The 24,396-nt window shown below is 36.1% G+C and overlaps 1 protein-coding gene across 1 annotated transcript in view; it reads right to left on the bottom strand.

Moving 5' to 3' along the window:
• ERC2 (ELKS/RAB6-interacting/CAST family member 2) overlaps positions 1–24,396 on the bottom strand; it is a 283,355-nt gene that overhangs the window by 57,557 nt on the left and 201,402 nt on the right. The window contains exon 16 of the mRNA XM_041425936.1: positions 20,362–20,522. Within this exon, the coding sequence (XP_041281870.1) occupies positions 20,362–20,522 (161 nt within the window). The remainder of the gene's footprint in view (positions 1–20,361; positions 20,523–24,396) is intronic.

The raw sequence follows: 24,396 nt of genomic DNA, 5'->3' as shown, positions 1-24,396 counted from the left end.
ACTCAGCTCTACTGTGTGGCTAAATACAACACTTCAGCTACAAGGCAGCTGTAATCCAAGCATTTTATCACGTATCTAGTGGAGTTGAGAAAATCTCATTTGTCTAAACTAAAGCCAGTGTGATGAAGAGAGATGCATATTTGCATTCCCAACACTCAGGTGTAGTTCTGAAGAAATGCACAAGCAGCGAAGTAGGAAATGCACAGCCTGAAGCAGTTTGCAATTAGTTTATTGCCTAATGCTCTCACTGAAAAAAACTCCCATAAAAAGTTTCATTTACATGAAAAGAAGTAGCTTTATACCTCCAGTTATCTGTAGAGTAAAAACTGCAGAAGCACTACCCCTCTACCATACCAGGATGCTTCAAGAATATGTCTGCTATAGATCATTTATGAACTGTAAAAATACTGCTCCATAAACAGGTAGGTGATGTTGCCTCAGATTCAGTGCTGCTCAATTCCCACAGATTGCTATTTTTTAACACAACCTTATCTGCAAAACATGACATTTTCAGGAATTTATAACATTAGCATGTGTTCCATTCTGATATTTTGCCTGTGATCTGTTCACACATATTGATAGCTCCAATGTATATTGCAGCTGCCAGGGAACTCCATCATATGAACCACGTGCTGCAATGTCCCTGCTACAGTTGGAGCACAAAGTGTAAATTATGTAATTTCAGGATTCAGGAAGTAAGATTCTACTGTAATGAAATCAAAGCTTAAAAAGTATAAATACCCTCACAGCCAAAAGGTTTTGAAATATTTGGCAATGATTAAAGCATAACTTGATTTTGTCTTCTATTAAGCATTGATAATCATTAATTCTATCTTTATATAGATACATAACTTGTTTTGTTCCATATCTCTTTAGAATTCTTCATATATATGTTTTTTAGCACACAAGCCAAAAGACAATATAATTAAACAAATGAATGTATTATTTACAACACTTAGGAAACACTATTCATGGATTAAAATAAAGTATAACTTGTCCAAGAGAACTTAATCCATTAAAGACACAGGAAACCAGCTTAATTTGTCAGAATGGCAGCCATTAACTCTGCAAGGTTATGCAAATACAGCAGATGATTGAGAAAGTGCAGGCCATCCCTACTGTGTCAAACATAAACAAACTCCGTATGAAACTGGCAGCCAACATCTTTGTTGTGTAGAAAAGGTAGGTAAGGAAACACAAATGCTTTTTTCCTTAAATAGGAATAATTTAAGTAATTCCATAAATGTTGTAAAGTTTGTGAAATTATACAACCACTTTTAGTCCAAATGGCTGATATGTTTCTCGGTCTCTGAGGCTCCCTAGAGGGAGCAAAGCTTTAGAATCTCTTGACACTCTATCTGCCTGGAACTGGCATGTCAGCTGGTAATTACAGACCTATAGGAAGTACTTAAGCATGGGCTAAGGATAAATTCAGATAAATGAACAATTTTGCTAATCAATAATATTCCTTGGACGTAGAAAACCTTGCATTTTAGAAGTATGTGATTTTCCTGACTCCATCAGGTCAATAAGTACTTTTAAAAGCAGTAATTCCTGAACCTATTAGGGAGCAGAAGGGGGTTAAAGGGTCTTTCACATCACTGACAAATACAAAATGAATGTGTGTGCATTTTATAGATGTAGACGAGCACAGAAAAATTGACAAAGTTCTTGTAAAACAGAATTAACAAAATTCAAAAGTGAATCATACAGGTTCACAAGTCAGTACATCACTGTAATAACTTCAAATGTGCATCATTGCTCTCTAATGTTGTTGTCATCTGGATTTTTCATGCTTGGAGGCCCTTTCCTCTAAACATGGCTGTGGATAAATACACAATCAAAGAACTTGGGAAGAGGCAGTGTGTGTCAATTTAGAAAAGACATGAAAACCTTCTTAAGAGCTGCTGATAAGCATAAACTAGGTCATTAAAAGAAATACAGAAATATGTAAGTCCATATGATTAGTCTTTATGAGGGAGACGAGAAAAGGAGAGAAAGAAGCACCCCAATCAATTTGAACAATAGTGCAACAGTCAGATAACCCAGACACACAAAAGATTACATTGTACAGAAATAAGATCATCATGATCTATTATGTAGCATTAGGGAAAGAGTCAGGCATAAATTTCATTACACTAAACACATGTGCAACCAGTTTTACAATTCTGCTTTTTTGGTTCTTTTGCCTGGAACAATTTTTATTCCAACTTTACAAAAAAAGCAGTTCACATAACCAGCCACATGATCCCAAATGATGACTACAAATAGCTTTGAGGTAATTGCTATATATTAGGGAGCATACGCAAACAAAAGGTCAAAGAGAAGATAAATTGTGAGAGAGTGCTTGGAGCAAACTCTAGCTTTCACTGGGCAATTTCAGAAGGAGGACAGAGGGAACAAAGTTGTTTACATCCTCTGAGGTTTTTCAGTGCTAGAAACCCCCTTAGCTAACTTTATCAGTTCCACTTATCACTACAATTGAACAACCCCTAATGTACCTCTTGACCAGTGACCTCTTTTTTTTCTTTTTTTTTTTTTTTGGCTTTTCCACAACTACAGGAGAAGGAACCATTCTAACCTGAATATTGGTGGATTTTTTTTTTCCTCAGCTTTCTCTACCCTTTTTTCTATTTTCAGCCTCTAGAAAGAGCATTTCCTCCCATCCCAAACTGGCAACTCTGTTTTTCTTTCAACATTATACACACAACTTACAGTTCATGAACTTTTCCATGCTGTCAGAAAAAGACATCCTTGGATCACCTCTCCTTAGGTTGGCTCTAGCTGTGCATAATAGGAGAATTTGCTACCCTAATAGCTCAGAATGACCACAATATCACATGATCTGCTACTCTTAATGGGCTACAACATGAATAAAAATATAAACCCTGCAAGACAGTCCATCTCCAGCATACAAAAACCATTTATCAAGTATTTTAATACCTTTTTCATCATTAAAACCCTTAAATATACAGTTTACCAAAATAATTCAATATAAACTCTTATTTTTATTGATTCATTCCACTACTCTCTCGTCCCCTGCCCCAAGAACTCAGTCTTCATACTTCTGACTAACAACTTTGCTTAAAAGGCAGAAAAAGATACAGAGCTATAGGAAATGCTTCTCTGAAGTTTCACTAATGAGGAAGCAGATCTTAAGGCTCTTGCTGCTATTGGGCTCATTTGTATTTTTTATGAGCTGATGTACTAGTGGATAGAAAAGAGACAGACTCTCTCCTGGCAGATTAACCAGCCCCCTAAAGGTGCCTGCCATTAATTTCAGTTATTCATCTGCACATCTGTCTCTGCCCAACTGGGTCATGACTATTGCTTCTTGCAGCTCACTTCATTTAACCAGGAGCTTTTCCCCACTGAAATCTCTCAGCCTGATTTGCTGCATTACAAAATCTAAACTCTGGTTATAAATTAGCTGAAGATCAGATCACTCATTTCCACTAGTTGAAAAAAAATCATCTCCGATACCAGGAATTTTAAGGTAACAGTTAACAACCACGTTTATTCACCACATGTTACTGACGCCTAACATGATGGCGCCTAACAACAGCTGGTACCTCTATTATTTTCCTAAGAAAACATGCTTTGCTACCCACAGACTGTCCCAGCTGTGACTCTGAGGGAGCCAGTCACAATCTCTGAAGTTCATACAGCTTAAACCCTTCAGAGCATTGAAATTTCATAGACAATTCCCCTACCTTCCAATGGAGGAAAAACTCGTTTGTACCAGATTTGAGACAAACACTTTTTTCCTCACTGGAGTATGTTTCCTTTTGTTTTGCCAAAGCTTTTTCCTGTTATACTTCTTAATAAATTAATGTCTTCACCTTCATTTTCTTGACTTAGACTTCAGCAACTGATTTTGACTGTTACTACCACCTGCCTACAAAGTGTAGTACATTAATATTTCAGAAAGAATATACAGTACATTACTATGCAGTTCATTTGAGCTCATCTCTTGCCCCAATACTCCTTCCTTAACTTAAGGAACTATAGTGTTTTCCAGGCTTTCCAGAGATTTGGCAAGCAGGACCCTGGAACCTGCTGTTCTTCACCTTGAGCTGCCATAAACTCTTGCCTGTACAAACACAGGACTGATACTACACTCTGTATTACCAATGCCTGCTTTTTTTTGAGACCCCAACCTGATTGTTTTGTGGTTCAACTGATTCAGAAACAAGTGCTGCAGCAGCACTGGGATTAGAACACATTAAGTAGTCTCCGTATGCATTTGTGTTGTTTTCATGTAAATTCTACAGAGAAGAATTTATGGTCTTTCTCATCTACAAAACATGCTCCAACCACAATGGTCAGCGTCAAAAGAATCACTTGGTACAGAAATCAGTTCATTCCTTCAGGAGGCAAGATATCTGCTCTCAACATGAATCTTTTACCTGGTAGTCAATTAATCTGTCACTGTTCTTATCAGTCTGAGGTTTAGTCACCTGCAGGAATATAAATGAAGAAGATTTTCTTCCTCTCATAGTCTTACCAGATTTACCACAATGTTGAGTCTTTCAAATCAGGCTATTTTCCTTACACTTTCTTTAAAATAACTCCCTGCCTGATTTATGATAACAGAATAACACAGAAAAAAACCACAACCACTGCTAGATTTTGCCTGTGGATTCCCATGTAGCTAGCCTTTCAATATATTTTTGTAATACCTAATAACCATTCAGTCAAATTTGATTATTTGCACAGACTTAGATTCAGCTATCCTAGGTAGAAGCAGGCACACAGCAAAACTCTAACCATTAGCAGATTCCCACAAATCCTACCACACCACAGCTCTTCTGTGGCACAGCAAAAGGAGCCACTTTATTCTGAACAAGAGGTAAAACTGTCATTCTGCCCGGATGCACTGGATCACTCATAGGGCTGACTCACACAGGATCAAAGAAAATAAGCCACCATAGGTACACTTCTATTATCTCAAAACCAAGCTACTTTTTAAAAATGCAGGAAAAAAGCTGTTTCTTATAAAAGTCAGCCTGGCTATCACCTGTGTCTGGGGTTTTTACATGCCTTTCCAGAGACTGGGGTGGACAACTTTTACAATTGAATTTCAGTCCAGTATGCACACATACAGTCACTCCATTTAAAACAAGCAAAAAATTTAGTCGGTCACTGAAAACTTCCACAAGCCAAGTCGTCTTACACTACTTATAGAAGGCAAACTCAAAGATAACTGCAGATCAGCTGAGACACATTTAGTGCCTTATTTTAGTGAATATTAATTTAATTTTGAAGGTCTCAACAGATTCACTGCAACAGGATGTTAATATGAACAACATTTCTAGAAAATATTTTTATCCTCCTAGTGTCTCAACTTGATTCAACAGTCATTACTGTGAACTATGTGATGTGTGCCAGTGTTCAAGAGATTATTATTGCTTCATTTGCTTTGGTTTGTTGTGGCTTTTTAACCTGTTCGAACTCTGCAACTTCTGCCTGAATCAAAACATGTGACTAGAAGTATCACTCTCCAGTGGCAGAACAAACATCTGGAATTTTTCTAGGAAAGTCCCAGTTGGCACAGTTGTCACAAGGACCATCCTAATGGCACATGATGCAGAGAACATTCTGGAGGCACATAGGAAATGTTTTGGCTGCCTCATGTTTTACTGATCACAGGTGCTACAGAATCCATCTAAAGATGTTACAAGATGCCCAAGCAATGGCAACCCAAGAGGTGTTTGAGTCAGGATGGCACCAGAAGTACTCCAGAACTGGGAGCTACTGCTAAAATCCTCATCTTAGGAGACAGCTCTGTGCTAAAGGGATAACATCAAAGCGTCACAGGTAGTTCATACTGCAACTCTCCTTTTACAGGGATGTTCTTTATATCACATTTCTGACAAATAAGTTAAAACCATGAAAATACATTTGTAAGGTGTCATAAATGAAAAATAAAGTTTCAGGCAATGCTGTATGACTACCATTAATTACAGGTATTTAGCTTGAAAAAAAAAATGGAATTCATATCATAGCCCAGTTTAGAATTCCTAGGGTAAGTATGCCTGGCCTTCACAGAATTCTTTATATTCTCTTTACATATTTTTACAAATCAAAGTAGTGGCACTATGCCTTCCTTAGGGTATCACATGGACACAGTCCATGTGATGATAACAGTCCCTCCACTGCATTTTCAGAAATCTAGAATAACAAAAGTGATGGGGTTCATTTTTTGACCATACCAAACTACTCATGACATTCTTAATGGACATATATTGCCAGTCTGTATTTTCAAATGTGTGAAGAACTTGTAAAACCTTAGAGAGATTAAAGCAGCTTTTATTAAAATAGCTTTAATTCACAAACCACCAATGACTGTGTGGAGCTAGTGAAAAGATAAGAGACAAATATTTCTCCTAGGGGGAAAGTCAGTAATACCACTGCAACTGAACATTGAACTTACATAAAAGGAATTAAATTTTATTGAAAACACAGATAGTTCAGACAAGACTTTTAGAGTTCACAGCTTCTTACATTATACTCTCTCTTAAGTAAAAGCAATCATGGCTGCTTTTATAACGTTATTTAAAACTTGCTATTTTCTAAAGATGAGTGATGATAGACTTTGAATATTAAAGTATGTATTGTTCAAAAATCTCAGAAAAAACCCAGTTCTACACCAAAAGAATAAGTAATTTTTCTTCCTCAAATGCTGATTGTGATCCATATGCACATTCTCAGAATTTATCCTCACTAAGCAATAAAATCAATTTTAAAACTACAGTGAACCCATCCACAATGAAGCTAAGAATGAATGCTGCTAATCTAAAGAAAATAAAGGATGGCCTGCTTTTAGGAAGAAAAAAATCTTACATTCAAATTAACATTTTCTTAATTAAGTTTATTTGCAAGCAATTCTTGAAATTCAGTACACCATTTGTGTTCTAATACTTTGAACAGAAATAAAGTCACTGTAATTTGGCTCTTGACAGCTAAATCCACAACATAATTTGAAGGTAGTAAATATGAAAGGCTATCACCTAAAGTAAAATGTGAGCTTGTGAAATGATAACTTCCTTTAGCTGGGTTTATTGAACCTTTCTTCAGAGTTACAAATCATTCTTTAAGTTCATAAAATTTTAGATTTGTTCAGCACTTTTGAAAAAATTATTCTCAAAGTGTTTGATATTGGTACCTACCTTTCTGCTTTGACTTTCTACAGCACCACCGAACCATTTGAGAGCAATGAAATAATCAACATTTATTTTGATCAGTGAAATTCAACCTGCCACCCCACATTCATTTTATGATGGGTTCCTTAGATGTCCATATCAAGGGTTATGATAAACATTGTGCACACTTTCACAAAAAAATGCCAAAATGTTGCATGCTCTCCATCAGACTCCTGAGCAACTCAGAAACAGCTAAAAAATATGCATAATTTTTTATCTTCACACCTTCCTTCCCCAGAGGAATGACTACTGTGAAAAAAACAACTTTAATTCTGCCTACATTCAGAAAAACAGCCCTCCCCAAACAAAATCAACAACAACAAAGAAGCACAGCTCCGCCCCCCAGGGCTGTACTTCTGTAGCAGGGGGAATGAGCATGCATTACTTCACAGCAATACGTTCTGCCTGCTTAGCTCTTTAGTATATAAAGTCACCTCATCAACCCAATTATTTCTTTTTTTTTCCTGTTTTTCCCCCAAAGTAACTCTAAACTACTTTAAAACACCTTCATTAGAGAAATGATTCAACAAGCACTGCTGCAAACCATGGAAATGTAAAAGCTGTTAAAAATGTATTAAATGCTGTCCCTGCCACAAGGGTACTAGTGTAAAATGACCTTAAGTTTAAAGGCTCCCTATGAAGGCAGAACAGTATCTGCTCTGCTTCTCCTAATGAATAACAAATGGGCCTTCACAATTCATTTAGTTCAGTACAAGCTGCCATTACAACCCATTCTGTTTTTTTAACTTTGTGGTAATGTATCATCTTGCCTGACTCTATGTCATCTTCTTGAGGGTCACCAAAGGTATGTAACTCCACTCTCAATAATGAAAAAAAGGAGGAAGAAAAGAGAGATATGACAAATTTTGACAAAGCACCGACCAGTCCATTCTGATATACAGTATCACACAGTGAGGCTCATACTTCCTACACAAAAATGCTTCCTGAACTGTAAAGAAAGACAGAATTTCACTGAAGTCTTCAAAAGAATTTGAAGTTTTAATATTAATTTTTCAATTAATAACTAAATAATACCTGGAAAATAATTCTTTGGCCTTCTATTTACTTTCTCTTGATTTTTGTTATGCCCTAAATATAATCTGAATCTGAGCATTTACAAAGCAATTAAAAGGCCAGGAATATTTATCTTTATTTCACAGATATTTAGAAACACTCACTATGTTGCTATGGACAATTAGCCTTTTATCCAATTTTAGCTGGTAGTTTAACTCACTCACCCTAAGGTTTTAATTATCCCCTTACTCTGCATGCTCAGGCCTCAATTCATGCAGCTGGAAATCTGCCTCAGTGATGTTATAACCTTGTTAATGTAACAAAAGAGGAGTTTACTTAAAACTGTACTGACTGTGGACTTAAGCCAAATTTACTTGAAAGAGGAAAGAGACTGTCAAAAATCCTACAATAAACACAGAAATGCAGTTCTTTCATAACCTTCACCTTAATTCATATAGACAAGCAATTTACATGTAAGTGGATTCATATGGCCTGTGAGGGGCCTCCTCTCTGGAGCTGGACTATTCTCCATACCCTACCCTCCTCTTGAACAAAAAAAGCTCCAACAGCTCACTTTACAAAAATGGCAGAGTATCTGCAATCTTTTTTAATCACAATAAAACATAATTAGAATAAACATTTATAAAGCTAGTCAGTATCAATAAAAGCAGCATAATTTCACAAAGCCAACTTCACATAAGTTCATCTAGTCCTTTGTTAAATACATATTTAGATCAATAAAGGTTTTATTTGAAAAGTGGAAACTTGTACTAATGAGGTAATAGTTACATTAACCTTAAGTGGAACTTGGTTGTCAGATACTGATATCCCCTATTCATTTAGTTGCTAAATTACAAGAGGGATTTCCTAAAGTCATCTATTAATTAGATTCATTTTTAGACTAGATACTACCAGAAACCTATGTTAGACTAAACAAAACATTACAGTATTGAACTGTTGAAGGGAGGTTATTCTGAGAGAAAAAAACTATAAATTCTATTCCTTAGTAGAACTGTAAAAATCCTGTAGGTAAATTTCCCTCTTGATTGGATCCTTGTAGCACTTTTATAAAGAGAGCAGTGGGTACCTGGGCAGGATCCATAGACTCAAGAACAGGAACACTGGTTTCATTTCAGCAGTTTGCTGTCAGTTATTGACAAAATAATCCAGGTGGGCACAGAGGGCAATGGACACTCAAAATAAAACTGGAAAGCAGTCAAGTTTGTTTCATGCCTGCTGCAAGTTTAAGCATTTTTCACTAGGTGAAAAGTCTTTTCCTTTAAGCTCGTGAATCTCAGAGCATTTTCTGCTCTGCTAAGAGGGTATCAGGTTGCTGGATGTTAGATGATGATCTACCCCCTTCTTCTTGGACTGCTACTAGGTGTTAGGTAATAATCCCTGCTTTTTGCTACTGAATTCACTCACACTAGTCCCAACACCAGCTCCTTTAAACCTCAGAGACATCAATTGCTTAACTTCTGTTTACTGAGCACACAGGGAACTTCTCAAGGTAGTCATGCAAGAGATGGATGAAGCTGTCCAGCTCATAAAAAAACATTCACAAGTTAACAGAATGACGTATTCTGTATTTTGGGGCTTTTAGAGTGGGGGTAAATGGTCCTTTTAGTTTAAAAGCTTTCCCTATCAACTGCGCTTAACCAGCCTCTGGGACATGGTTTGCCATAACATGCAAACAGATGACCATAAGTACAAAGTCCCTAACGCAAAAAACCCTTCCCTTGGCATTTTCTATTCAGCATCTATCTCTGACCCCTAACCATAATTAAGGCAAGGAGGTTGGAAACCAAAAGAACAAAGTAGCACATTTAATGACTGTCTCTGTTAGACCAATCTATGTTTCACCCTCCCACCTAGAAAATGAGAATCATGGAAGCTGGTTTTCAAACTATGCAAGAAGTTTGTTGGGAAGCAGAGAAGATTAATCCATCATAACCAGAATTACTTTAGCAATATGGTCATCATCAGAGTCCTGTGTGGCCTAATTTTGGTCACAGCAGAATGCAACAATGATAAACTACATGTTTGAGGTAGGAGTGGTTAGAAACTGGGAAGAGTTTAACCGCAAAAAAAGTATTTTACATTTCTAATCTAAGCCAATAAATCATCATTTCCTCTTCAGTATCTGCACATTTACAAAAGTGAAACTAGATGGGTTTTGAGAAAATCATTATTAAATATGAGGGGAAAAAATATATCAAACCTTTCACTTGCATCCCCCAATAAAATTTTTAATACTAAAATGTAACACAATAAGCATAATACTCCTACTAAAATTATGCAAGCTCCTCTACAAAAGTAACATTTCTATTTACCAACAACCATTAAATTTTCCACTGATATTCTGTGTAAGTTTGTACTGTCACCCCGCTTTTGTTTCACCCTGAAAAGTTTTTCTATTCAGTTGAAGCCACTTGACCCCAAGGAAGCAAGGCAAGGTGTCCTTTTAAGGTGATGTTTATGCTGAACAAAACAACTTGACTATAGGACTTAGCACAGATTTTTATAATGTACTTTCTTAAATAGAGGTTTTCTTTGCTGAGATACCTTGATATACTGCACAACAGCGTGGATGTAGCCAGCTTTGTTCACAATTAGAGAAAATTGAGATGAGCTCATCCTCTTTTCCACTGTCATCACATAATTCATGATCTGTTAGTCCATGCTAAATAAGAATACAACACTAAAAGGAGAGGTGCTATTCCTTGAAAAGGTAGTGCTTTAGCACATTTTTGTGTGCTGTCATATTTTACAAATTTGAAAAATCCTCTTTTTGCTGCAATGTTTCTGTATTCACATTGTTCAGATAGCATTGACATTCATAATGGCATGCTTTTATTATTATCTTGTTTATTACAGTTATGATGGATGGGAACCCATAATACCTGGCCCTGAATTGATAAAGGGGATGGATCAGTCTGGTCAGGGTCACCATCAGTAATCCAGATATGGTTCAGTGGGAGGGCACAAAAACCACCACCACAAGGGTGTCTCCTCCTCCAAAAGGCAAATATTTTACTCATTTCAAGATAGAGGTACAGACCTCTAGGAGGATAAATTCTTACAGGTGTCATTATATATGTTAAATAAAAGAGCAACTGTTACTTATGGCCTTGCAGGCAGAAAGGCTGCCCTGTGAGCTCACACCTTACAAAGCGCAAGAAAAGACACCTTAAAGAACCCTCTTGGACAAGAGAGCACAAAACTTCAAGCACACCTTGCACCTTACTATACAAGAGAACACAACTAGAGGAAACTAAGGAATGGGAATTTGGATGGTTTTCCCCAGCACAGAGAAGTACTTGTTTTTCTGGGGGCAGGGGAGGACTAAGGAAGCACAGGAAAAAGGTAGCAGTAGATTTATTCCACAGCACCTTAGGAGTGATGGGAAGGCAGAGAAAGATAATCAAATCTTTCCCTTCTGCTGATAAGAAAACTGCTCCTGTTCGATTGCTTCTGACTCTGCTCTCTCCTGGCCTTATAAGACCTTTTCCTTCTAACAGAAAACATGCATTTCTAAGCACATTTCATATTTTGCATTTTTATACAATATTAAAGAATAATCCACCAGTTTAGTTTCAATTATACAAACCTTTAAAATTTCTTTGCTTCTCCATCTTCAAAGATCTGCGTTTAAATTAAGTTCAGCATTATCCCACTGGGGACACCTTCAGCTCATAATTCCTATCATTGAATTGCATGGCCAGCGTCTCAAGTATGCAAGATTTGCCATTTGAAAAAGGGAGGGGAAAAAACCCCAAAACCCTGACCCATCATATTTTGAGGTTTAAAATTCAGAAACATCTGCTAGAATCATACTGAGCTAGCCAAGGTTAGGACTGTGGGAGCCTGCAGTTGATCACTGCTGCCCTAGGTGTCACGGAGGCCAATGGGAATTACACTAAGAGGGTTTCAGTAGACAAGGGCGTAATTCAGTCAGCTTTAAAAAAATCCATGAAACAGAAGCCTAACTTTTTCTTTCTTTTTTTTTTTTTTTCCACTTTTAGCCTCCTACTCCTTCCTTTCTGACTTTTGAGCCACTTGCTCTTTTGAATGTATTATCAGAAGTGGAGGCCTCTACATTCCCATGCTGGCTGAACTTCCAAACAAATCCATCCTATCTAATAATTTTACCACCATTATTGTTTTACCTAAGAAAAGTATTTTTTAGTTAAGTTTAAAACATAGTATACACAGCTTTGTCAGGATCACTAATTGCAGGATACCATCTTTTCTATTCCTTATATTTTCTAACATTACAAATAAAGAAATTATGCAATACAAACCAGACAAAAAGTGTTTAACACTTAGTAGATAGCATATTCACTTTTTCTTCTTTATCTAGAAGATTGCTAAACTGCTCAGTAATTTAAATTCAGATAAAAATAACAAGCTTCCTTAGAAAATTTTAACCCCTAACATACTTAAACATAAAAAACAGAAAAGCATTTTAAAGAAACTGATTTAAAAGGAAAAAGAAAATAATGGGAGAAGTAAAAATAATGATTTGCAACTGCAGTTGTTTCTTCCCATTTTCATTCACATTACAAAAGGCTAGAATACTCTGCATCTCCACATCCTTCAAGCAGTTTGAAACACCTGTAAACCTGAAACACTGTTAATCCTGCCTGTCTTCTAAGTGGTTAAATCACTAGAGAATGTCATGTAACTGTCATATCTCACTTATAACCTGCACTTTAAACCAATCATTTTGTCACTGACATCATCTTGTAAACCCACTTATCCACTACAGGGCAACACAAATGGCCATTCAAAGTGCACCCATTGATTTTTACATATTCTATTAGTGGACTCAATATAACCAGTTCTCAAAAATTAAAAGTAAAATGGGTTAGAAATCATCACTATGTGTGTTTCAGTGAAAGTGAGCAATGCTGGAGGAAAGAGCGGATACTGCAGATAGAAAATAAATTTTAGGAACACAGGTCAAGAACAACAACCAATAAAGAAGTCCATAAAGAGCCAGCTCTTGTCTATGAATTTGTCTAACCCCTTTTGGGATCAGCTGATGTCTCTGTGGAAGCAAGTTCCAGAAGGTCACCAAGCAACCACTCCACAAAGCAGAACTTCTCCCCTTCAAATTGATCACTGATTCACTTCAGCAAGTGCCTGCTACTCCTCATGCTGGGAGATCTGGCTAAACTCTACACTGAGTTTATGCCTTCCTTTCTGAGTCTTCAAACATATCCTCCCCCTGCCTTACCCTCCTCAGACTCTTTTAAGTATCTCCCTCATAAAGCAGCTGTAGGATCCCTTTGCTCTCTCTACCATTCAGATCCCAGGGAAAGCACTAAACCAAAAGAAAAGTATAGTAAAGTACTTTATTTTGGAAAATTGGGTATGGTAGAATTTCCAATATAAAATGTTTGCTGGAGCACTGATTGTTATTTTTCTATTAAGGCAAGGTATCAAAAATGGGTAAAGAACAATGGCAACAAAACTGGAAAGCAAAGTGCACTGCTAGGATATAGATTTGGAATGACCACCAAATTCTCTTTCTGCCTGGCAGGTGCCTCAAATCAGTTGGATCAAAGGAACCCAAAAGATCACTTGTACAACTAGAGACAAAAACCTTATGAAAAGAAGAAAACAAGCCAGATTTGTTTTCTAGCTCAGACAAGCATGCTTAATTATTCAAACCATAACATGCATTGTCTGAATATGTCTGAACTCCTGGTTTGCCTTCAGACAATGCCTCTGTGACATATGCACTGCTACCTTTCCATAAAAGAGAGGAAGACACTGTCTCCTAGAAACACTTGGAAAAGGTTGCTACTGCCCTCTCCCACTGTCTAAAGGGAACAATAAACAATGGGAAAGGATCCAACTTCCTTCTCTTGAATATTGAAATGAAAATAGGCAATACACAGCCTCTCATACCACAGTTTGTAGAAATCCTAAACTGATCTTACTAATCTTCAAGAACAGGTGACAACCTATTTTGAAAGTAAATTATGCCCTTAAACAGAACAAAATTAAGAAAATAAATTTGTTTCCCCTGCTGATGAAATTTCTAACATTTTGAATCTTACAGAATAAAAGCAAAGTATACTATCCTTTAACCTCAACATAGGAATATAAGTAGGAACTTAGTGACACTCAGATGTCTTTAAGAGAAACACTCTGACAAGTTAACAGCTCACTCATTCTATTCTCACAGAAAGAAACATTTTACTGCTTAGAACCCCGTCACTGTTTACAAAAGAAAAACATCTTTTCATTTTAATCAAGAAAGCTTCTGTTCCAGAGAACAAAGCCTTCATTTGGCCTTCTCTAGTCTTTATGGTGTTTGCAAGTTGGTGTCAAAAATGTTAGTCAAGGCATGCTGTGTTACAGGTCTGTGGGGCAAAAACAGTCACAAGAGACTTTCCACCCAAGTTAGGAGACCACATTACCATTCTAACTACTTCCTATGGAAGTCACAGTTGTATCAACATCCTGCTGGTTTGTTTGTATTTAACTTGAGATATGACTCTCTACACTCTCAGCATGAATCCTACAATTAAATTGAAGCAGTCCACAGGTTACTAAAAAACAGTCTAGCGTTCTGCATTTGAAATGACACCATTTTTGAGACAATCAACTTGCTATCTGAACATGTTTCTAGTATACATTACCACAGCTGCAATAAGTCAAAATAATATTTCTAATAAAATTGTAAAAAAATACTAAATTTCTTCTGAAAATTATTTTTTCTTTACAGCTATTTATACATGACTTATACACTTTACAGCTATTTATACCCATTCTGTTATCTAATCTATTGAGTGAGACATGTTAAAGAATTCACATTAAAGAAATTATCATAGATATCCTTCTCCAAATATAAGCTGAAATACAGCTGGAAAAGTAGAAAAAAAAATCTTCTTTCAAAATAATACTTGATTAAAATATAAGAAATCTGACCTTTGTTGTGTTTGCTTAAACTTCAAAGAGACTCATTTAATGCCATGTATCCACTACTGTTCACTCAGCCTAGAACTACTCCCAAGGTATGTACTGGCTATTTTTAGAATATACCAGCATTACAAAGGGAGCATAAACTAAGCAACACTGCCCACAACTTTTAGTGAAACACCTCAGGTTCCAGTGTAGAGAAGAGAACTGAATATCTGCCTTTCTGCTTTTCTTTTGGAAAAGATGGGTGCAGGGTAACACTGTGCCTGGCTGTAACACAGAAAGCAGACAGGTCTGTAGGGAAGCCATGCTTTAAAGTGGTTTAGAGAAGTGAGTTCCGTGCATTTCAAAGAGCAGGTCCAACCCTAAATCACTTTGCCAATTTCTCCTACCTTACTATATTCCTTTCTTTCTCCTTCATGTTGTATGGAAGAACAAAAAAAAAAAAAAAATGAAATTAACTTCATGACTACATACAAGTAGAGTCCCTGCAATTTCATCAGGGATTTCCCTGTCAATGAGTGTCATGCCTCTGGCCTGTGCTTGCCCTGAACAGGTGAATTGCATACATAATTACTCTGAAACATTCCAGATGCACTGGATTTACTACTCACACAGAGATTTCAGAAGCCCTTTTCACTACTGCTGTACCCACAGCAATGAGGAAGAAACCACTCTCCTGTGGGTGTCAGAACCTCTTAGGGTTGAGCAATTAGGACATAAATAAAGGCAAACATGTTGAGTTCCCTCCCCAGGTGTCAGTTTCAGATGGTGATGGATGGAAATAGTAATTGGATAATGTAAGGCAGGGACATGAGCTGATTTGTCCAGGTGCTGGAAACATATCTAGATAGATTCTCTGGACATCCAACAGCTCTTGTCAGAGCTAAAACTCCTGCTGAGCTGCTACACAGATGTGAAATCCCCAACTTCTACTCCAGTAAAATTTATAGATGGAAAAAAGGGGTATGTCTGCTGAAAACCAGATGAATGCTAAACTTTCTTATACTTCTGCTACTAGTACTTCACAAAGCATTTTGACTTCCGTACAATTCTGACTTTTTAGTTTTACATTTTACACAGTCTTCCCCTTAGGCTGTGACCCCTGACTTCCAGAATCCATTCAAAGACCCTCTTCATCCCTGCAATATCCTGTAAAGTCCACTTGAAGCCATTTGTGTGCTTTTCCATGCCTGAAGCTCTTGCTCTTCAAGGCAGGAGGGCACCAGTCAGACCTGGTGACAGACAAGGGGACAAAGCACAGCAGGACAAGCTTCCTCCTCATCCCGTGGAGCTGCTCCTACCCGAACCATGGTCCTGCACCCAAGACTGGCATCTAGTGGCAAATCCAAGTGCCCTCTCCGTCTGTGGTCCAGCAGCTGAACCACTGACCCAGCAAGCAAAGGGCACTCACAGTGTGTTCAGCACTTGTGCACAGAGTGGCATCTGCTGGGACTGAATGTGTGGTGGAAAGAAAAAGCATTTTATCCCCTTCTTCCCACAACTTTTTTATCCCTGACTATACACAGGTGTTGTTAAATTAATAAATCTACTGAAAAACAAAGATAAGCAATGTTCTTTTATTATTTTCAGCGAAAAAATATGGTGACTGTACTTAAAGGAAGGGATGTTTAATTTTATACTGTCACTGTAACAAAGTTTACTGCAAAATCTGATTTAAAGTATATTTTTTGGACAGCACAGTAATGTTCTGTTTTTGTTACTGCATAAAATAACTAGTAGCTGGGTTTTTCTTAGGAGCTCTTTAATGCTTCATTACTAACCATCCGATTTATTTCACATAAGGGAAAATAGATTTTCTTCTGGAAATTTGTAGTGAATTTCAGGGCAAAGTCAATTCCAACAAAACTGATTTAGCAATACCCACACGTGATGGCATGAACTCTATTTAAGGCAAGGAAATTGCCTTTCAAACTCTTGGCAAGAATTCTGAAACCTTCAGAGCAGTGAGTATGCTGAGTTAACAGAGGAAACACTCAGTAATTAACAACTAAATCTTAAAAATTAAGACTTGTCAGATCTTCAGGTCAAAACATGAAAGTCTGTCTTTTGGGGGATTAATCACAGGGCCACTCACTAAGTTACTTGTGGCAAGCACCGCACTGAGTCACTGAAAGCTCATCAAATTAATGCAAAACCACAATGAAATATTTTCTAATCTGGTACTTAAACAATAAATCGAGTAAACATCACAGAAAGTTAAGTTCAAGATTTTTAACCAAGAAAACAATTTTGATAACAAAGGGACGAGCTTGGATGTTGGAGTTTTGTGTTTTCTTTTGACCTTTAGAGGTTGCAGTTGAAGATAAAATGCATATAGTTTAAAACGTGAACTTACAAAGAGTGACAACCATTTTTATATCTTTTCCACCACATGTCATTAGACTTTCTTTTATGACTTTTCGCTCTCCAGGTCAAACTTTATATCTTCCAAAGGGAAAATAATTTCGACCATTCCTAAAAAGATGATCTGTCCCATGGAGCAAAACCCACTTTCCATGAGGGCAGGCATTTATTTCACATACATATATATATATGGCAATTTCAATATTATGTAAATACTCATTTATCTATCTATACAGCTACCTAATTTTGTTACAAGCAGGTTTATGAGTTTTGGAAGGAACAACCACATAGGAAAGGAGATCTGTATGAAAGCACTGTGGTCATGAAAGTATGCTCCACAAATATGGCATTTCTGAAACATCTGACAAACCTCCACCACATCAGAGCGCTGAAACTTCTCCTACCCTCAAGCTCTTCGTGTTACAAAATGAATAAGCTTTTCTAGGCAAGCCTTGTGAAGCCCTCAGGAGGTTGTGCTCCTACTTGTGGACTCTCAGAAAACAAAAACAATGTCTGGAAAAAGCAATCTTAGGATATATATCTAACTACCATATTTAAAGCGCAGGCCAACTGAAATATTTCTGTGGATGATAAATACATATCTTAAAAAAAACATTACCATGGATTTTGTCACACTATGCAATAGAGATTTTTTTGAAGTATCACTTCCTAACAAATAAAAAGTGCATTGATTTTTGCTTTATGCACAGACATAGAGCACAAAGCAACAAGACAATTAGACAAAATGATGGATTTGAACATATGCTGCATTTTACTGTTAACATGTATGCATAACTTCCATTAATGTCAGAATGAGTTATGTGTGCACTGCTAAAATAATATGACCACAGAAAAAATATTTCTTCCAGAACTAATATAGTAATATTTTAATAGACATTTCAGAAAAAAATTTCAGAAATTAACATGCAAATGCAACTCCTCCTTCAAACTTATACTTTCAAATTCAATTCTTTAAAATCTTATTTTTTCACAAATTGGCATCAAATTAAGAAGGAGTTGATTTTATCAAACTACCTTGCATTTAATGGGTACTTATCTTGTTTCCAGCTCATAAAGACCAAACAGATATGAACAAGACTAGGCTGCTCTCTATTTTTATTCTAAACTTCCATAAATAACCAAATTTATATGGGAACAAGAAATTACAATTGAAGTTTTCTAAAATTGAGAACTGATTGTGGCCAGTAAATTAAGATGTGTCTTGACAACGACAGCTTGATGGGCCTAGAATACAGAGTTATGGCTGGAACTTGAACATAATATAAGCACAGGAAATCATCATGAATGTTCTTAAACACACACTTAATTCCTATTAACTGGAAGATCGTAGCCAAAACGTGTAATCACTTGATATTGGATTTTTTAAACAATAAATAGAAATTATGATCAATGCTTCAAATTAATAAGTTACCTTAAAAAACTAGGGTCTTTGCTGCAGAGTTTTTCACCTCTAAAACAACACACCCATCCCTTCATTCATAAAACAGAAGAACTTTTGTCAAAATTGTTTCTACTTCACCAGTTTTTGTCAACCTCATTTTCCAGATTGTTCTGTGAGGTTTTGTGTAACAAATTTTAAAAGTCACATTAACAGAATTAGAGATTTTTTCCTTTATTTTGTTCAGCAATTGTTAATTATGATTTTAAAAAAGCTTATTGATAAGACAAAAAAGAAGGCACTTGAGGAAACAGACCAAAGCACTGTACAGAAAATAGATAACTGGCACTGAGCATCTGAGTTATGATGGGACAATTAATATGTACTTATAAATTAGTATTTTTTAAAAAACTTTTAAAATGTATGTATTATAAAATATAATGTCCCACAGTATTCTAATTCATATGTAATTCCATTTTTCTGTATGGATGTAGACTTCATTAAAGTCAAAACCAGAAATACTTTAGGTATCCCTGGAAACATTTGTGCTTCCATTACAGTATTTCTGCACCTGTATTACCCAGCAGATATTCTTAAAATCCACTTTTATAAAACCCTGCTAAGTATGTGACTCCATTTCCACTTGGCCTTATTTACAATAACATTACGAAAACCATTTTTTCAGATTATTTCCCTTCCTTTAAAATGAAGGCTAACTGTAACAATTGACCTGAAGTTATATATGGCTTCCTCCCTCAAAAAGACTGTTACAAAATTACAACTGTCATTTTTCTTTGTTGAATGTTTACTACATAATTATCAGCGTAGCCAAGTCATAGCAGCTTCGCTCTTTTTGCCAATTGTAAAGATCATATCAGAGCTTTAATGCCCCATAATTATAGATAGTTACTTTTCTTTGCATGGAGGAAGTTACATTAAAATTATATGTCTCTCTTCTTTTTCTATTCTGAACACATACACCATGGTAAAATGTATGCAAAAATTCTTTGTTAGTTTGGGGGTGTTTTTAACCAATTCAAAGCAACAAGCTTTGCACCATCAATAGAAAGTTAATAACTCACTTCCCTTGCATGTGACACTGGCAGAGATTCCAGCATTGCATTCCCACTGAGAGATGGGGCTTTACATTTTCAGTTTCTCATAGAAGTTATATAGTACTGATACTTTTATTTGCATGCAACAAAGGACAACTTACAAAAAAATGTTGAGTACTTCTACAATGAAGAGTTTTGCACTTCTGTGCTTTTAAAGGAATTTAAGTGTCTTAAAACTATTAGAAATCCTTAGATTGAGACTTAAATATGTGCAGAGAAAAAACAAAAAATAACACCAAAAGAAACTCATCAAAATTTTCTCCATGACAAAAGCAGTTATTTTCCTTTTTTTCCCCCTAGAAATTAGAGAAATCAAGGTACTTACTTCATTTCTAGAATTTCTTCAAGTTGTTTCCTTCGCTCTATTCTCAGGTTAGCCAGATGTGCTTCTTTTTCAGCCAAAGACTGCTGTGTTGAGGCAAGACGGGCTTTGGTAGAATCTAATTCTTGTCTAGTCTTCTCCAGTGCATTCATCAGCTCTTCTACCTGAGAGAGAAGAACTTTTCAGCTCCATATTCTTTACAACAAGAAAACATTAAATCCATATAAATACAGGGAGGGGAAAACATACTAAAGGAATTATTTTCTGTAAATGGCTGTTCAAAACTCTTTGTATCATAACTGTTTTAAAAACTAACAGTGGTGTTTCAAAGCAAAGAAATGTCTCAAAGTTTCCATGAATCCATTAGTAATGAACAATATTTATACATAATAGAGCTAACACCAGAAACCTATTTAACCTGGGCCACTGCCACATACAAATACAATTTATAAATATGTCCTGCACCATTTTTATTATTTAAATTCAGGGTGATGGTAACTCATCACAGAAGTAATTTCAGAAATTTTAAATTCAGGTATAGATGCATGTTTTAATATAAAACTGTTAATAAAAACCCAATATTTTTCATGAAGAATGCACACCTTTGCAAAACAGGTTGCCCAGGGAAACTGTAAACTCTCCAGTCCTTGAGTATTTTAAGATTTTGATTGAATAAAGCCTGGAAAATGTGATCCAACTTTCAAGTTATTTCTGCTTTGAGTAGGGGTTTATAGTGCATTGCCTCTAGTGGTCCCTTCTAATCAAATTATTCTATCATCCTAAACTTTAAAGGTCTGTAACTGCTCTAATAACAATCAAGTTATTTTCCTCCTGATAACTGTGAGAAGCTCTGAAGCATGAAGTGTAGGAAAGTTGTGGGGATCCCATTCTTTCCTTAGCATGGAGAAATTGAAAGAACACACTAAAGAATGGAAACTATACAATGACACCAGTCTGGCAGCAGAAGCTTTACTTGTTGGGTGAAGCATTTTCCATCAATGGCCTCCAATGACCAGCATGTCAGTGGAATTTCCCCATCATCAAATGATACAGGTTACATAAAGTGAAATAGATTTTTTTTTTTTGTGTGACACATAATGAATTGAATAATTAATGTCCTATTTCCTTTATGTTCTTTCTCACCTCCTTCATTCAAATATTATTTTATAAACTAGAAAACACTTCAGGAAGAACCTCTAAATGAAATGAAATAAAATAGGAAAGAGGATATATTCCATTCATCCATGTTATGCAAAGCATTGAAAGGAGTTCAATTTTGCTGTGAATTGACACGTCTGACCAAATTCCACAGTGTTCATGTCATCAGGGTGGCTACTTCTCCCAAGCTCATGCTTGACTGTTGCTCTCTAAAGCCTCCTAGCAGGCAATCAGTCCTTATAAGCCATTTTTGTTTCAATTCCAATATAGATGGGCTTTATATAAAAAGTTCAATAAATAATACAAATAAATAAGAGAGCTGTCATGAATTATAATGAGGACTAACAGCCCATTTGCCAATGATACACTGATTAGTTACTCCTTCCACACCACCTATACAAACACTCTAATAAGATCAATGAAATACTAGAACGTGTCAGATACCCTGCAGTGCATAAGAAGCTGCACTTCTGAATGCACATCAGAATTACCAACACCAGTATTGACACTACTGATGTTCAACCTTCACTCAGAAAGTAAAAGCAATGTAATGGTGGCATCAATGAAACAGCAAGGAGGGCAACTCAGGAGTCTCTGCAGATGCAAGATTCCACTGAAGAAAGCAGGAAGAAAGATGATGACTGTCTAGTGAACGTTCTTGGAAGCAGCAAAGAGAACATATACTTGAGGGAAATAAAGAAATAAAAAAGCTGGATTTGCACTTAAATCCCATGAAAAAATAACTAACAGGCCAGAAGGAAAGAGATCATATTTCTTTAAAAAGAGATTAGCTTCTAATATAACACCAGGTACTTTATCTTCTGCTTTAGTGCAAGAACATAAACCTATGCTGTCTCCAACAAGACTCAACTACTAAAACATATTATATTTCTAACTGTTTTCTGGCTTGTTAGGCTTTTCTTTGTACTTTTTAAAAAGTGCATCTAGTTTCTGCTGAGCTCTATTACTTAATTCCAGACAACACAGCTTAATGGAACCTGTAGTAAGAATCAAAACAGGAAAGTCATTAATTCATACAGACACCAGCTTTGAGACACTATCTTTAAACACCAACACACTCCCATTTGTAGATTTGTTGGGCACACGAGAATGTAAAAAAGTAGAATTCTTGAACTTCTGTATTTTTAGTATCATTTTTATAATTTCCATGTTCTCAATTTGGTACCCAACCTGATGATTGACTGAGTCCTCACCCAAGTTCATATCACATATATTACACAATTTACATTTCAAAACATTTAAGAGAATTAAAGACTTGTGGAAAACAAAGCTGTGGATTTGTTAATGTCTATTAGTAACATACTCTTACATTGCCAGACAAAAGAGATCAAAGTTTAAAAGAGAAAGGAAAAAAACTTTCAAAACTTAAATATGAAAACTTTTTCAAACCACAAATTATTAACACGTGTTGACTTGAAAGTTTAATTTGCATTTACACTTTCAACACAGTATTTGCCAGCTAGTTCTTCCTTCATTTTTCGAATAGGACCCAAGTTCATGGCTGCACATTTTCCTAGTTAACTGTCCTACCAACACCTACAGCCAAATTCAACTGGCAGGCATGCACACAAGAAACTGATTTTTTAAAAAAGTCCATTCCTATCAAATGTAAAAGTGTGAATGTTGAAGTTGCACAAACAATCCTCTCGCCATGTTAATTATATAGCTGTAGCAGATGTGTTACAATGGAAAATTAACTTTAACCAATGAAGGCAGTATTATAGATAGAAATTTTGGTTTTGGGCAATCCCTGCCCCAGCCCAGCAGCACCACCTGGCAGGGACAAAGGCTCTGGAAGCTGCTCCCTTTCCTCAGCCCTATCCCTCAGTGTAAATGCTCCTAATCACAAACCCTACATGTTTTGAATTCCCAGGAATACAAGTTTTGAAAGAGTTTATGGCAAGAACCTCAGTGACTGCACTTAGCTCAGGAGTATTCTATGCCCTGAATATGTTATTAGCTGGTTTTCTTCCCTTTTGCAAGACAAGGGCTCATTTTGTCCTTCGCATTTTGTAATAAAAGCCTTTTTTTTTTCCATACTTTCAGAAAGAGCTTAACTGACCTCGGCACTTTGAGGATTTTATTAAAATCTGCACTAGAATTAAGTTTACATTTCAGAATGGCAGAAACCCAGCAAACTAAACTAAAGCAATTGTTTCTTAGTTTTGAGTCTATTTTCAGTGAACACTTTCTACTTGTTCTGCAGCTTCACATTTTTAAGTGCTATCAGCAGTGTTTCACACCAAGATAAGAAAAGAAAAAAATGAATGTGGCTGAAGAATACATCTGCGCTACCAGATTCTGCAAATTAAAGGAGGTTAGAGTTCAAATGAATGACAGTTTATTAAAAATGCCCTGGAGCATTCTTAATTCCAGATTGGATTCGGCTCAGTACAGCTCAGGCTAACATAATACTGCTCCAGTTTGTGGGAATGAAGAGGGGGAGGGACAATTGCATGTTTTCTCAGTTCAAGTGTAGTATATTTCTGCAGGATGACGAAGAGCTGGCAACATTCCAGCAGTCAAGGTTAGTATGGTTAGTACTACTACATTTAAAGGGTTGGCTCTTCATTTTGGCAACAATATTGGTGATAAATACAAGAGTTTTGGATTTCCCTGACTTTTTCAAATATCAGTAGCTCTACAAAATTTCATACCTCTTTTATTTTAAAACCTAATCTTGTGTTAGCACACAGATCATTCATGAATTTTACATAGTAAAAGGAAATAAAGAAATCAATCTATTTAGAGACCCTTTTACTTTAATATTAAAATATTAACCATTACATTTTTTTAAAAAGTTTAACAAACAATTACATTCATTCAATAAAGCTGGATGCATTTTGATAATAAGTCATT

The sequence above is a fragment of the Onychostruthus taczanowskii genome, unplaced genomic scaffold (assembly GCF_017590055.1).
Source record: "Onychostruthus taczanowskii isolate IOZ18803 unplaced genomic scaffold, ASM1759005v1 scaffold9, whole genome shotgun sequence".
Taxonomy (NCBI): Eukaryota; Metazoa; Chordata; class Aves; order Passeriformes; family Passeridae; genus Onychostruthus; species Onychostruthus taczanowskii.
The sequence above is the reverse complement of the archived record's forward strand: the minus strand, read 5'-3'. Positions and strand labels throughout refer to the sequence as shown.